The 15988-nt window shown below is 40.0% G+C and overlaps 2 protein-coding genes across 2 annotated transcripts in view; one reads left to right on the top strand and one right to left on the bottom strand.

The window, feature by feature from the left end:
• Nucleotides 1-15988, top strand: part of CTNNA1 (catenin alpha 1) — a 183250-nt gene that overhangs the window by 117896 nt on the left and 49366 nt on the right. The window lies entirely within an intron of this gene.
• LRRTM2 (leucine rich repeat transmembrane neuronal 2) lies at nt 580-6768 on the bottom strand. The gene is made up of 2 exons (XM_081230895.1): nt 6353-6768; nt 580-5992 (listed from the first exon to the last, which is right to left on the bottom strand). The coding sequence occupies exons 1-2, from the start codon at nt 6354-6356 to the stop codon at nt 4446-4448; spliced, it is 1551 nt and encodes a 516-aa protein (XP_081087021.1). The 5' UTR covers nt 6357-6768; the 3' UTR covers nt 580-4445.

The raw sequence follows: 15988 nt of genomic DNA on the forward strand, positions 1-15988 counted from the left end.
GTGGGGGATGGCGGCCAACCTTAGGCCCTGTGAGCCCCACAGACAGCTGTTTGTCCACTTGCTAAGGCTTGTGACAGAGCAGCTTCTTATTGCATGACTGCTGTTTACTGGCATGGTGGCTTTTTAGCCAGCCCTCCCCTCCCTGCCTTACTTCCTAGCCTAGTTTTGCCTGTCTCCGAATGAAAACAGGTGATGATTAGCTGCCCTTTTTCCAACTGGCACATTTGGCATTGTAGAGAGCATGGTACAAAACAACTGTTCATTTAAGGTTTCTATATCTGTCATAAATGAGTTTTCAACTTTCACATGTCAAAATTGATAGGTTACCAAGGAAAAGCTTTGGAAAAAAAAGAAAGACATTGGCTGTTTACAGTATACACAATTTTAATAACAAAACTTCCCTGTACACTGCACTTGGTTACCCCCCCCACCCCCACCGCCCCAGTATAATCGTATTTTCTTCCCACCCTCCCAACCCACTTGACCACCTCCCACCCCCACCCACCCACCCAGATGGCTTAGGGTGATTGAACACAATAGGTTTGGACTGTACTTTCAGTTTCCAGTTTCAGTGTTGATAGGAATGTTCATCAAACATTCCATAGATCAGGCTTTTAAAAAATTACCAAGGAAGAATAGGTTAATTGAAGGAGTAGCAGACATTTCCAAATGTCTGCAATAGCAGTATGAAAGCTTAAACAGTCATTTACTACTCGTTTTTTGCCTTAAATTATTTAAGTACTATGAGTTTCCCTAGGTTAGGAACAGAAATATTTAATTATCTGTGGATGGCCTTATCACTTTTGTCTTTTTCTGGTTGAAGCAATTTAACCAATAAGGTATGAAAAGCATGTCCCAAAACAGATTTTTGAGACCAGTCTGTCATTGTATTGCTTTATTAGGAAAATGATCATGTACGTCATCTTCTAAAAATAATATTTCAAAATTTCATACTGATATCCACACTTTGGAGAGAACGGGACATTTATAGCTCCCCCCTCATAGTTGCGTAGGAAGTATGCCTTAAGAAAATGATACGCCTGTTTTGAATTTTAGGATTAAGACCTCATGCTACATAGGGTTCATTTTTATTGGAAAGAGTCTAGCTCTTGGTGACTAGCATTAGAATAAGCAGATGGATTTTAATAATTAGTGGAGTGGGAAAGTTCAATCAATTCCATTCAATGAATCGGTACAGAAATTAACTTAGGCACATTAAGAAATTACATGTGTTAGTGCAGATTTTTGGCTTAAAAAATTAGTATCTTTGCTATTTGATGTTGGCAGTGGGTATTCTCTGAGTGGTGTAAGGATTTGCAAATTTATCAGCTCACTCTCCTGTCAGAAAGGTGATTGAAATCCCTGGCAAGCTACAGAAATGAATATAAATGATTCCAAACTAGCTCTTGGTTACTAGGTGGGTACAGTATCATAGCCTTTGTTAGCTTGCTTTTTCCAGAGATTTAATTATTTTTCTGTTTTTTAAGTGGTCATTTTCCTCTAATCTTGAAAGTGAAAAAAGGGAGAGGGGACGTTGAAGAGGATAAAACGACAGCAAAAAACAAAAGGCCTAACATTATATTACCAGGATCTGCAGTGTAGTTGTGATGCTCTTCCACCCGAGCCAGTTGGTAAAGAGAGCACATATGACTAACAGCCTCATCTTCAAACCCGTGCTGATACCAAAACACAAATAGACCAAAATTAAAAGAAATTCTGCCTTCTATAGGCAATTGAAAAGGGAAGTTTGCACTTTAAATGGACAAGGAAAATGCTATTTGGCACTGTTATTCACTTTTCTCAGAGAGCGTTGCCCAAAAAATGAAGGGCCAAAAAAAATCTGTTAATTTTCAACTGAAAAGTATGCCTTGGTGGCCTTGGCTATGCTGTTCCCCTGAATTACTAAATGGCTTGCTTTTCCAATTTTCTTTCCTACATACATTAAGGATTTTGCCAATTGACAGTCCATTTCACTAACTGTAATCTTTAGGATTAATGTGGGGACTCCCAGCCACTATTTCTCACCCTTCTGCTCACAGTTTTAATTAATTTTAGGTTGTGGTTGAAATGATGGAAACTACTTCTCTGCTATCCTCCAGGGCTAGTGGAATCTTGTGTGTCTAGGACACAGTTGTATTGTGATAAAGTTGTTCTCTGACAAATGGCCATGGTTACCCTGATAAATGGGTTGGTAAATTTTAGCTTGTGGAGCTCTCATTTGTAATGGGGCTTCTGATCCAGCCCTTCTGTAAGGAAGCTGTGAGACGTGCTCTGTGCCGTAAAATCAGCTTCTGTCCTTGCCCAGGCAGGCCTAGTGTCTGGTTTAACAAGAGGTGAAATGCTCAATGCTCAGGATCAGCTGAGATGGGCTGAGACTTTGCCAAACTAATCTACCCACCTTAAAAATTGTAGAGAGCACATTCTTACCATAATTTGTGATCTTGTCTGCTTTTTACTGAGACACATTTTCTTTGAAATGTAGGTAGACATCCCTCTCTTAGTATTAAATCTCATGGATTAAACTGTAATCTTAACATGTTTCAATTCAATCTTGGGAAGAAATATGCCTTGAATGAAGGATATCATGTTAAGTAAAAGATAACTTTTTTTATGGTAGTGGTTTTCTCTAAGAAGTTATGTCTTTTTTCTCATCAGCAAATGTCAGTTGTAAAAATGCTCATTCTTCTAAAATCAAGTCAGTAGTCTAATTTCATGGTTTTTGCTACTACATACATGGAACCTCATTTATGGAAAAATTCTGTGTCAATTGGTAACTTGCATCTAAATTCTAAATATGTCATAGTTTCTCCATAGAAATCATAATGGAAGAAACAAAGTACTTGTGACTCTTTTCTACACGAAAAGTGTGGCATCATAATGATTTTTTAATTTCTGAACATTTATATTAATACCAGAGAACCTCCCCCCCTCCCCTTTCCAGCTGCAGGTCCCCGGGCCTTGCCCGGTTTGATGCAGATCATGTATAGTTGCCCATTTGCTTGGCTGCCTTTTAACTTTGCTAACCTGTTTCAGCAAGAGCCATATTTCAAAATGCTGCCTTTCTCTTTCATCCCCTCACCTCCTTCGAGTTACCACTGTGTGGCTGCATAGGCATATGTTGTGTTCTGTCATGAGACGGTTTGCCTCAGATATGTGTTGTTCCCTTCACTTAGAAGGACCTGCTCTTACAGTAAGAATAGGTATCCATTAAAAGGTCAAAATTTAGCATATAATACTTATAAAGTGATTTTTTTTCAAGGTTCCTTTAAAATTTATTCTAACAAGAATCAGTATTATGCCTGTTGCTAGCCAGTTATTTTTAATTTGGCTCTTTGAGGCCTGAAGATCAGGAAAAGGCAGAAGAAAGAGGTTTAAACCCCTTTGTCAAGGCATCTTTGATCATGGCAGTTGAGGGAGAGATGGAGGTGGGGGGTGGATGACAGGGGGAGAAAGAGAGAGACTGGGAGAGAGAGTGTATTTGTGTGTGTGCTTTCAAACTAGAGTGAGCAGCTGGTCATAGGATTGCTAAATTGACTCAGTTTATCTCTTTTCTCTCCAAAATAATTTCTAAATCTTTTTTCACATATAAATGTATATATAGGATTTAGTAAACTAATTAGTAAAGTGATAATTTAACACTAGTTTAAAGTAAGTATCTAAATGCCACAAAAATCAACATGTCCATTATAAGTCAAACTAGAGATATGAAACGAAGTCAGTGTAATTATTTAGTATTGATTTCATTGTAATGAGACCTTTTCACAGTCACTTGGATTCATTGTTTAAATATATTAAAGAATCCCTCAACTTATTAGAATTACATAAAGGGTTCTGATTTCATGATATGGACTTTGATAATATCTATTAACCCAGGCAAAAACTCTGGAAGAAGAGTGTTTAATATTGACCAGTCTTCAGCATATGTGAAATTCTACTCCCCACGCTGGCAGTAAATAATAGGTTTGAGTAAATACCAAATTATCATACAAGAGAACTTTGCTAAGTCTCCTTTTAAGCAGCAAGCCAGTTGTGGTACTTGGGGTAGAGAGCAATGATCAAACAAGTATTGATCCATATCTCTTTCTGCTCAGTAGCTTCTTTCCAAACTGTTTTCAGTAGAAAAAAATAGCATATGGAGACCTTAGTGTAAATGTTTACCCACAGTAGCGTATAATTACATACATGAAGTGTCTTATTTTGAAGTAAGCATTTTTAGACTTTCCAACAAGAGTGCAAATTAATGTGAGCATCGCTTCATTTAACACTTAAAGTATGGTTTCATTAAAAAAAATTAAAAATACTTCAACACGTCAGAAACCTAAGTCTCCACTTGGTTTGGAAAAATTAGCCTTATTGTCACCATTGGTAAAAATTAGATATGTATTTAGCCCCTACTATGTAAAATAGGTTACTTATCTGATGTGATTTTTGATGATGAGTAGATATTATACTTCACATTCTTTGTATGGCAGCTGCTGACACTTGCACTGTCCATAACCATTAATGATGATGAAAGGTCCTTCATGGGTGGGTTCATATTCATTATATGGTCCTTGGTCTGACATGTTTGACATATGGAGTCGTGTTTGGGATCGGAGCTGCCTGTGGTTCTGAATCATTGAGCACTGCCTAATTCTTCTTAAAGTGGGAGGGCAGCACTTCCTGGAGATGAACACTATAAAAATAATAAAAAAGAAAGAAAACAATAAAGCCATTGTTCCCGTAATTACCCGCTGAGTGAAGATGGCATTGTCTGGTTCGGGAAAGTGTTCCTCAGTAGTAACTGCTATGCCCGCAGTAGTTGGGATTTCTTTGTCTCCCACATGGTAACTTGATGAGCTTATTCTTTTTGTATATTCAGTGGTTGGATCTTTATAAGTTGTAGCCATGGCGGTGACAGTGGTTGATAAATTCCAGCAGAGCTGAAATCCGTGGACTGCATCTAGTATATCCTCTCCTTGGGTGTGGTCGGGGCTGTGGCATAGGATGGAATGCTCCCACCGACCTTGGAAACTGCCCAGCCAGGAGGCCAAAGCACATATTCGAGGGCTGCATTCCCACAGATTGCCAGAGAGGCCAACGGTTGTGAGGGATCTCAGGGAGTTTAAGATCTTGGAATCAAGGCTGTTTAACTTGTTGTTATCCATGAGGAGTGTTTTAAGATTAGGCATCGTTTCAAACACTGTCAGGTCGATGGCTTTTATTTCATTTCCAGTCAGGTCTAGCTTTTCTAAAGTGCCCCAGGTCCACTCCATCCCACATGTCAAGTTGCTAATTTTGTTCCATTGTAAGAAGAGTGTGTGCAGACTGCTTAGCCGTAGGAAATGAGCAAAATTAATCTTCGTCAGCTGGTTGTGCTCTAGGTGAAGCTCTCTCAGTTTGATTAATCCTGCAAATCCATTGCGAGCCAAACTTCGCAAACGGTTTGTGCTCAAATCCAGAAACTCCAGACTACGACAGTCCCAGAACAGGCGTACTGGGATAGTCCGCAGGGAGTTGGACCGTAAATGCAAGGTCTGTAGCTTCCGGAGGCCATAGAAGAGCTCTGGGTGCAGAGATGACAGCTGATTAAAAGACAGGTCCAAATTTTGCAGGTTAATCAGTTGGGTAAAAGTTGTGTTTGGTAAATAAAATATTTTGTTGGAACTTAAGATTAATTCCTTAAGTTTATATAGTCCTTGAAAAGCATCTTCTTTTACTGTTGATATTTGATTATGGTCTAAGTGGAGCCAGGTAAGTTGACTGAAGCTGGCAAATTGATCCCTTTCAAGCTCTGTGATGTGATTGTGCCTCAGGGACAGGCCCAGAGAGCCCTTGTCTGTGGTGTTTGGCACTGAGTGGAAGCCCTGAGAGTCGCAGTAGAAGAGCAGCTTCTCACAGCGGCATTTGGGTGGACATGCCATACCCAGGGCAGGCAGCATTTTTAAAACCATACTCATTGCATATATTGCTGCCAGCATAGGGGCCCCTAATGGCCACTTGAAATGTAAGCCTGCAGAATATAATTTAAGGAAGACAAGAAGATAGGATATTTTTCAGCAGAGCGTATGGGCTATTAAAACAACAACAACAACAACAACATAACATTATGGCAAAAGATTTCACTACATATAACTTATTTTTCATTTGCTGCAGAAACACTAACCTTGTTAGTATGACTAGAACAAAACTTAAACCATTAAGAAAGAATATAAAACACATCCTGTCATCAGCAATATATGTTTTTACCTAAACCTCAAAATCCAAAAATGTGACAGTGATCTCCCTCATAAAATGTGAATTCAGTGGCTTATTATTTTAAAAGCGTTGATTCCTTGCTGACTGTACAAGACACATAAATACATGGACTTACCCATTCTTCTGAGCACATTGGAGCCTGCATTCAGTCTCGGCTGTCAGACTCAACGCAGTGAGTCTGTAAAAGGCTCTAACATGCGGGAGCCTTTGACCAGTTTCCTGTTTTCTGTGTCCCAGGCTTTCCGAGTAAAATTGAATCCACCAGGGTGAGTTGTTTTTTCCTTAGGATATTCCTCTCGAAAGCATTGGTTTCATTTTCTGTGACCACTCTGATCCCCTAAATCAGTTTTGAATATGTTATTAATTTCGTCCTCCTCTGACTGCTCAGCTGGTTAACCAAAGCTTCAGCCTCTCCTTTCTGCAGCCGTTAGTTCTCTCGGTCTTAACTTGTTGATGGCAGATGGGCGGCTTGTTGCAGAGAAGAGCTCCTGGAGCAGCATGAGTGCATTTACTGAAAAGCTTTTCCGAGAAACGGCACAAGAATGGATTTGCTTATGTGCTGCGACCACACAGAACTGTATATAGGCTGACGTCACCGGGTGACGTGTCTTTTGTTTGGGTTTTCCAGAAGCTTTACTGTTATAAAGCAGTGTGCTTTGTAACAGTATAGGGGTCGTTGTTAAGACCCCTGATTATAATGAAGCGAGAAAGAACTCCTGACTTAAAAACATGGTATTCCTTCAGTGTAGGAAGCAGCAGTGAGGTTGTAATAAAGGCTGCATTCAAGAAGACCCGTCTGAACAGTGAGTTGGGTTAGCAGAGTGATGATTTTTTAATGCTTGGGAGAGCCAGTGTTAGACTGCCGATTCTGCATAGAGATCATCTAAATGGGCAGGAGCCTGCACAATTTATGAAGTGCTGATTTAACAGCAGCCTCTGCAAGTGCCTGCTGCTCTGGTAGTTTGGAAAGCTACTCAATCACCTTGCTGTCATGCTTGGTTAACATAGAAGTATGACTATGATTTGCTTCAAATGTGTTGGTAAACTAGCTAAGTGGGCTTTGTTTCTTTGTCATTAAGAGTTTAACATCATAAACCAAGAATAAAGGGCAAAAAAAAAAGTTGGAAAACAAAGCATTTGGTTATTTTGCTCTTTGAGAATTTCAGGAGAAATCTAATTAAAAAGATTCTCCTTCTCTGTCTTATTTTATATAATAGTGTTTTATCACAGTGCTAATTGAAAAATAATGCTGATTTGATCTTTGGATGTCTTCGTAGGAGAAAAGGGTAGGTTGATACAGTCATTTAATATTGCATGCCCTAAGTGTTAACAGTGGAACAAATGATTTAGGACAAGTGGTATAGCGTGGCTGGATTCTGACATGGTCCCTTGTATTTACCTCAGAATTTCACCTACTTCTTCGGCTAAAAGCCTCTACTGCTCTGGGATTGGGGCATTGTGACCCTCAAACAATAGAGCATTTACACACTCAGTAGTGCCTACTGGCACACTTAAGAACTGACTTTGAGTCTTATACTAACTGTTGTTGAAATCTCTCTAGGGAATACAAAAGGTCACTCATACTCTGGAGTAGGATTTTTGCTTTGGCTGTTTTTACTTGACCTAACACCATCTTCTCCCTGTCAAATAGTATCACTTTTCAGAATTTGGTTATGACTGTACAGCTCCATGTTTACTATTGTATAAATGTAAAAGATATTTCTACTGTGAGTCAGGGTCATATTTTCAGGCCTGACAAAGGTAAGGCCTTTTATACATCTGACATTATTGATTTGGCCTTCCAGGCCATTTCTCCCATATGATTGGCACTTATCCTTAGTAGGTCTTGTCTCAGACCTGAAGGCAGAAATCTGAAAACTACCCATTGTGTCTGTGAAACCAGAACGTCATCAGTCTGTTGGCTTCCAGGGGCTTTATCACACTGGGCATGTGTAAGAAGTTATTGTCTCAAGGGGTATAGTTTCTGTGTTGTAGTGTGGTGCTAGAGTGAGGACTGGAAGACTCCAAGGTGCCTTCCTCAGGGCTCTGTGGAGACAGCAGCAGCTGCAGGTGTGTAGTTTGGCTCCTCCTAGAAGCAGACCCCAAGGTAGGATTAGAAGTATAAGAATTTTATTGAGGAAAATGCCTGGATGTATAAAGGGAGAGAGAAGACAGCAGGAATACACTTAGGTCTGGTAGAGTCTAACAACTATGGGGCATGTCTGATACCTCTGAAAGGAGAAGACTGAAGGAAAGACTCTGTGGGCAGTACAGTTCTAAGATAGTGTGCCCAAGCCAAAGTTACCCATGAGTGGAACCCCTTATTCTCAGGAACTAGTACTCCCACTGTATTCCTGCTTGCTGGTTAAGGAAGGGAGGGAGAGGTCCTGTTTTAGACTTCAAGGATGCCACTCCCCCAACTGACCTTGATTCTTTCCATAGTCTTTCTCTCTTGTAAGCTAGAAGTTCTTAACCTGGGTCCATAATTGGCTTGTAGAATTTTGTTGCTTGTGCATTTTTCTGTGGATAAGGTTTAATCAAATTCTTACAGGGTCTGTGACCATAGGTTTCAGAGTGACCGTTCTATAGGAACTTGCTCCCAAAACTTCCAATGAGGGGAGTCTGACAAGGGTGTTAATTTTTTTTTTTTTTTTTAAGGAAAAGAAGCCCTTGGGATACTGTAAATGCTCTCATTGAAGTCAGCCACCCTCTGATTAAAAAAAAAAACTTTGCAAGGCAGGAGGAGCTGGATTAAATTCTCCCCTGAAGTAACAACTTTAGTTCCATGTGGAGAAAAGCATTAGAACCAATTGGATTAGAGCAACCATGATTAGGAATGAGTTGTATGTGAAAATTTAGAGGGAAGAACATTTCCTTCCCCTTAAACTCTTGGTTCTTTTCTGCTCTGTAGTCTGCTTGGCCTACTTCTTATACTAACAAATGGAAAACCCTTAAGTTACATTATCCCAATACTGCTATAACAGATTTGTGGGCAAGGAAAATTGCGCAGAAAAGCACCAGTGCAATCAAGAGTAATTATTTTTTGATGCATCTGGAGAGTGGGCAGTAATGCCTGCCGTATCACAGTACCCAGAGAGCACAGTCCGTCTAGGTCACCAGCCATCTTGCCCACTTGCCCTCTCTTTGGGTTCGAAAGGTTTAGACTGTGGAATCAAAGAAGATGTGAGTTTGTTTTAAAATTGGTTGAAGTACCATAGTTCCTATTGATGGAATTTTTTATCATTTTTTGATCTATCTTTCTTTAGCTAAAAGGACTAAAAAACCCATGTTCTTTCTGAATTAAACTTTTTCTTGGTTTCATTTTACAACAGCTTTATTCTGCATACATATGCCTTTGACTTAAAGTGGCAGTACAACCTCTGGAAGGTACTTTCCATATCATCTGTTTCAATTTTCACTGTTTAGTTGTTCATGACAAGGCAAAGGACAAGTAAAATCTAGCCCGCCTGTCCTCTCTGTAAATGGTTGTAAGCAAATTAAATGAGTCATGTGGCAGGGCTGAGGTGTTGGAATTACCTGCATTACTCTACATGATAGTTTGCTTTGAATATATATTGCTAATTAGGGACAAATACTTCCCCACTTGGAGAAGCAGATGTATGGGTATATACATGAAATCTTCTAATTTGTGGTAGAGAGGGAGCTGGATTTTGCTTTATGCTAAGGAGTCAAATGTTTCTTAACTAATCATGCCCGACTCCAAAAATTTTAATACCCCAGCACCCAAAAGTGTGGTGGGGAAGCACAGAGGTGCTCTGGAGAAGTATGTTAAAATAAACCTTTTTGCTTCCAGTCTTGGTCATTGTTCCTTGGAGATCTCCTTACGATCATCAAAAAGTGATAGACATTTTTAGGGTGGAGATCCAAGATTTGTGGGTCTGAGTATATCCCCTCCTAAGAACCTTTTAGGGTTCTTAGTGGCAGGCACATACTTGGGCCTATACTGTATCAACACCTGTATTAGAGTGAGTGGGTTTTACTAGCCTGTTTTTGGAGGCGGGAAAGAAAGAAGATGGGAGAATATTCTGATAAATCCTAGAGTTGTTCACTGCTTTCAAACGTGTGTATTTGGAGACAAAGATTGACTGTTCTTTTAAACTATTTATTTATTTATTTGCTGTGTTGTGTCTTTGTTGCTGTGCGCGGGCTTTCTCTAGTTGTGGCAAGTGGGGGCTACTCTTCGTTGCAGTGCGTGGGCTTCTCCTTGTGGCGGCTTCTCTTGTTGCGGAGCACGGGCTCTAGGCTCACAGGCTTCAGTAGTTGTGGCGTGTGGACTCAGTAGTTGTGGCACGCGGGCTTGGTTGCTCTGTGGCATGTGGGATCTTCCCGGATCAGGGCTTGAACCCATGTCCCCTGCATTGGCAGGCAGATTCTTAAACCACTGCGCCACCAGGGAAGTCTGACTATTCTTTAAAATTTTTGATTTGCTCTTTAAAAGCTACTGGGGTTTGGCACTAAACCATTTGTTATCTTCCCAAGAACCAGAACTTATCTGATAGAGGCAGATAGAATATGTAAGGATTGATGGACTTACCCATCTGTCATGTTAGAGATGGGCTAAAGAGTAGTTGATTATCCCAGGTAGAGCCAGAGGACCTGAGAACATTTAAAATTCTAGGCTCTTAGAGTTTCGGTGAAAGCACAGGGGACCACTGTTGAGTGTAAATAAGTATCTCTATTGCTGGGATCTTTCCTTTCAAAAGCCCTTTAAGAAGTAGACTGTCGGGCTTCCCTGGTGGCGCAGTGGTTGAGAGTCCGCCTGCCGATGCAGGGGACACGGGTTCGTGCCCTGGTCCGGGAAGATCCCACATGCCGTGGAGCGGCTGGGCCCGTGAGCCATGGCTGCTGAACCTGCGTGTCCGGAGCCTGTGCTCCGCAACGGGAGAGGCCACAACAGTGAGAGGCCCGTGTACCGCCAAAAAAAAAAAAAGAAGTAGACTGTCCACGTTAAGCCTACAGAATCCCTATTTTTGACCTCGTCTTTGCCCTCCATTAATTGTGATTTTTAAGTTCTTTTGTTATCTTTATTAAACTTGACCGAGAAAGGAGTAGGAAGGAGTGATGGTTACACCAGTGATGATGAGCTGTGTCCCTTTTGATGCTGTGACTTACAAAGTTTGGTTTTGGAGGCATGTGCTTTTTGGCAATTGTTGGTATTGGTGGGGTGGCAGAACTAGGATCATGTGACAGCCTAATTCTGTTAAGCTAGCATTGTGATCTGCGCCCAGGGCTAGAAAATTCAGCAGTAAATTTTGAGGTGATGCACCTTAGGTAAGGGAAGATTTTCCATAGAAGTTTGAGCAGAGGTACATTTAGACCACAGAGATCTTTTATGTCACCTATTGTAGATATCAAACCAACCCAAACCAAACAGAACTATCTTGAGGTCTTGATAAATGCGTAGACTCATTGAAATTTATATTGCCAAGCCCTTTTCTTATTCTTGCTTGCCAGTGGCTTCATCGTGTTCATGTTTCCCCCATCCTCTGTGCATGGCAGGCTTCGTTTTTTATTCTGAAGTAGAGCCGAGTTTGCTTTTTTTGTTTTGTTTTTAAAGATTTACTTTTTAAAAATTTATTTTTGGCTGTGTTGGGTCTTCATTGCTGCGCACAGGCTTTCTCTGATTATGACGAGCAGGGGCTACTCTTTGTTGTGGTGCGTGGGCTTCTCATTCTTATTAAAGAAATTAATTTTGTTTGTGAAATATTTTACAAAGATTTCTTCCAGTTATTTGTTTTTTAAAGGTTTTATGGTCTTTGCTATATATACTTAATTTTAATGAATGGCAGAGAATCTTTTCCTTCTCGTTGGAAGGAAAAAAAAAAGTTTGTTCTCCCAGAGGTCATCACCAAAATGGGTAAAGTCCTCCAGGAAATTCTAGTTCTTAATACTTTAAAAAAAAATCAATTACAAACTTAAATGTAATTTCCTGTATGACTTTACTTTTTACTGCTCTGACCCACTGTTATGTCATTACGAACTCCTGTCAAGCCCAGCACAGTACAGGGTCTTGCTGAATTAGGGGTTGCTCTGAATTATTTTATCTCAGATTAGAAACCCTCTGAGAGAAGGATTATGGCTAATCCTGCCTACTCCAGTGGATGTAGAGTGCTCAGTAAAGATAGTCTAAATAGATAGAAGTCTGTCCACGCAGGAGGAAGGTGGAATGGCTTCTTCATGCTTCTCTTAAAGATTGGTTTTAAAAGCCCTTTCACTGTCTCAGCCAAAACTGTGTTGCTTAGAGGCAGTCCCAGCTAATAACCTTTGCTTCTCCTCAATTCAGCTGATCTTTATTTGTTGAGGAGAAGCTTTATGTTGAAACCCCAAACATACCATATCTTTTTCTTAGAAAGCCCTTTTGTCACTGTGTAGCAGGGGCATACATATCAACTCACTCATACTGAGTGAGTCTAGGTGGTGTCTCTGCTTAGTGGAATAGAGTCTCTCAATTAGGTGGGAACCAAGAGTCACTTATTTTAAAGATTCATTGGGCAAATTTACTTTGGCCTAGCCAAAACTAGAAATACAAAATCATAACAGCCTTAATCTCAAAGAGAAGTAAGATCTTGTTTTACAGATCAGCAAGCCTTCTACTTTCATCAAGCTCATTATTAAGTTTGTAAGCGTGTGTACTCACCCCTATTATATTTTAAATTATTGGAACTGTAAACTTGCTATTTGGACTGGGGTTTTTTTTCTATTTTTTTAAGAGATGCTTTGATTTAAAAGGTGGTCTGGGGCTTCCCTGGTGGTGCAGTGGTTGAGAGTCCGCCTGCCGATGCAGGGAACATGGTTTCATGCCCCGGTCTGGGAAGATCCCACATGCTGTGGAGCGGCTGGGCCCGTGAGCCATGGCCGCTGAGCCTGCGCGTCCGGAGCCTGTGCTCCACAACGGGAGAGGCCACAACAGTGAGAGGCCCGCATACCGCCAAAAAAAAAGGGGGGGGTGGTCTGTCTAGTATAACCTGAAAACTTCAGTAAGTAACTGCTTCTGAACTGCTCCCTACTGATTAATGAGGCATAAGCCTCTATTTCCTAAAGTAACAAGAAAGACAAATTGATTTTTAAGGTAGTTTGACAAAGAATTAACAGATTCATGTTGTGTGAATTTTGCCTTGTGAATGTAATTCCCTCAAAAGTCAAGTTTAAGGATTTGCTTTTATATAACTTTCTGAGTATTATAAATCCTTCTACCCAAATTGAGGACGTTGCAAGGAATTAGGCTGTCATGAGGTTATTGAGCCCAGCCTTTGGATTTCAGATAACAGATGTTTTCTGGGTAAATGATCTATTAGAAACACCCCCCAAAATGTAGCTAGGTACAATGACAAATTTTACTAGGTTTACTTCAAAGTGAGTGCTTGAGTATCTAAGAAATGTACTGAGACTTTCCTGATTTAAGGATTAATTATGAGGTCAGTTTGATTTTTTTTAAATTCAGTTTTAGCCACCTTTGCCTTAGATCCTGGTATTTTGATCTTTGAGATTGTCAGTAACTAATTATACTTGTCAAGTTCTCTTCTGACTGATGGCCGTGAATAAATCACAGTTTATTCCTACAAGTAGAAATGCTCATATTTTCTCAGTGTTTGTTGAGACTCTTTTTTTTTTCCCTTAAACCCATTAATATTAGTGTATTACTTAACTTTATTGACAGTACAGTTGGAGGAAAAGGTAAGGGATATGACCCTGACCAGATTTGATAGGGACCATGTCAATGTATCAGTTATATTTCAACTTTTAATTTTAAGTCCTTTTTTGTCTCCTTTCTGCTTTCTGCTAAATAACCTGTATCCATCAATATTCCTTCTCTTTTCTTCTAATAGCCCAGAGATGGAGGCAGAGGGACAAGTGTCATTGTCTCCATTTAACAGATGGGGGATAAGAGAGAGATTGAGTAATAAATGTACATTAAGAGGCACTCAGAAAGTGTGTAACCACATCTCCCCATCCCCGGCTATTTATCTACTATGCTGGCTTATGTACTGATGGCATATCCATACCAGAATGTCTTGAGGGCGACCATGGGTAGAGAAACACTGAGTTAAATTCCTTTGTCCATTCGTATCTCTTCTGTAATTGCTATATGTTTTACAGAAAGAGCCACATTTGTTGACAGGGCATTTTGTAAGGAAAAACTTTTAATATATTTCGTAGTTTAACCTAGCTGATGTCTTACTAGGTATTTCTAAGCACATGGCTAGCTGTCTCTACCTGGGATAACTACCTTTGTCCCTTTCCTTTCGACTACCATCCATTTTGATTCTGATTAGAATGTTCCCCAATGCAAATGTCCACTCAACCCCCTGACCTCTGAACAAATGCTGATTTACATACCTCTCTCAGAGTGGCTGATAGGTTCTTTTCTGTGCAATACAATTGCGTTAAGCTTAGCCTAGAATTTTAAGTAATCTTACAAAACATACTTATTTGGCCTGTATAATATACACTGTTAACTGAAGTAATCTGACAAAGCATTCTTATTTGAGCTATAGAAAAATACGTTATTAACTCCTATCCATCATGGTACATCTTAGTTTTACGACTTGTTGTTTCACGTTGTTTTAGTGCCAGGTGCCATCTTTCACATTTTGACCTTCTTCGTATCTCAGAGTTCTTCAAAATCAGGTATAACCTGTTCTTGCTTGCAGTTCTTGGAGAGCTGGTTCATTAATGACATTGTTGTATGCTGAACCTTTTTTTTTTTTTTTAACATCTTTATTGGAGTATAATTGCTTTACAATGGTGTGTTAGTTTCTGCTTTATAACAAAGTGAATCAGCTATACATATACATGTATCCCTGTATCTCCTCCCTCTTGTGTCTCCCTCCCACCCCTCTAGGTCGTCACAAAGCCACCGAGCTGGTCTCCCTGTGCTATGTGGCTGCGTCCCACTAGCTATCTGTTTTACATTTGGTAGTGTATATATGTCCATGCCACTCTCTCACTTCGTCCCAGCTTACCCTTCCCCCTCCCCATATCCTCAAGTCCATTCTCTACATCTGCTTCTTTATTCCTGTCCTGCCTGTAGGTTCTTCATCACCATTTTTTCCCCTTTAGATTCCATATATATGTGTTAGTATACGGTATTTGTTTTTCCTTTCTGATCTACTTCACTCTATGACAGACTCTAGGTCCATCCACCTCACTACAAATAACTCAATTTCGTTTCTTTTTATGGCTGAGTAATATTCCATTGTATATATGTGCCACATCTTCTTTATCCATTCATCTGTCGATGGACACTTAGGTTGCTTCCATGTCCTGGCTATTGTAAATAGAGCTGCAGTGAACATTGTGGTACATGACTCTTTTTGAATTATGGTTTTCTAAGGGTATGTACCTGGTAGTGGGATTGCTGGGTCATATGGTAGTTCTATTTTTAGTTTTTTAAGGAACCTCCATACTGTTCTCCATAGTGGCTGTACCAATTTACATTCTCACCAACAGTTGTATGCTGAACCTTGAATTAAAATACAAATTTAATTTTTCAAGCAGAACTTTAAGCAAAAGTCCCACCTCTTGGCTTCTCTTATTTTGGCAGAACCCCCTCAATTTCCATCCTGAAATAATATGGAGCCCCTAAGAGTTGTAAAATTAGCTTTTTATGAACAAAGCCACATGGTGCTCTCCCCAGCCTCCTGTATGTCCCAACTTGGGGCTAAAAAAATTGATTTTTCCATGTTGATCTGAACTTAGTTATTGACTATCATTACATTTCCTTGTAAAT

The sequence above is a fragment of the Mesoplodon bidens genome (genome assembly GCF_964165515.1).
Source record: "Mesoplodon bidens genome assembly, chromosome: 4".
In the NCBI taxonomy this organism is placed as follows: domain Eukaryota; kingdom Metazoa; phylum Chordata; class Mammalia; order Artiodactyla; family Ziphiidae; genus Mesoplodon; species Mesoplodon bidens.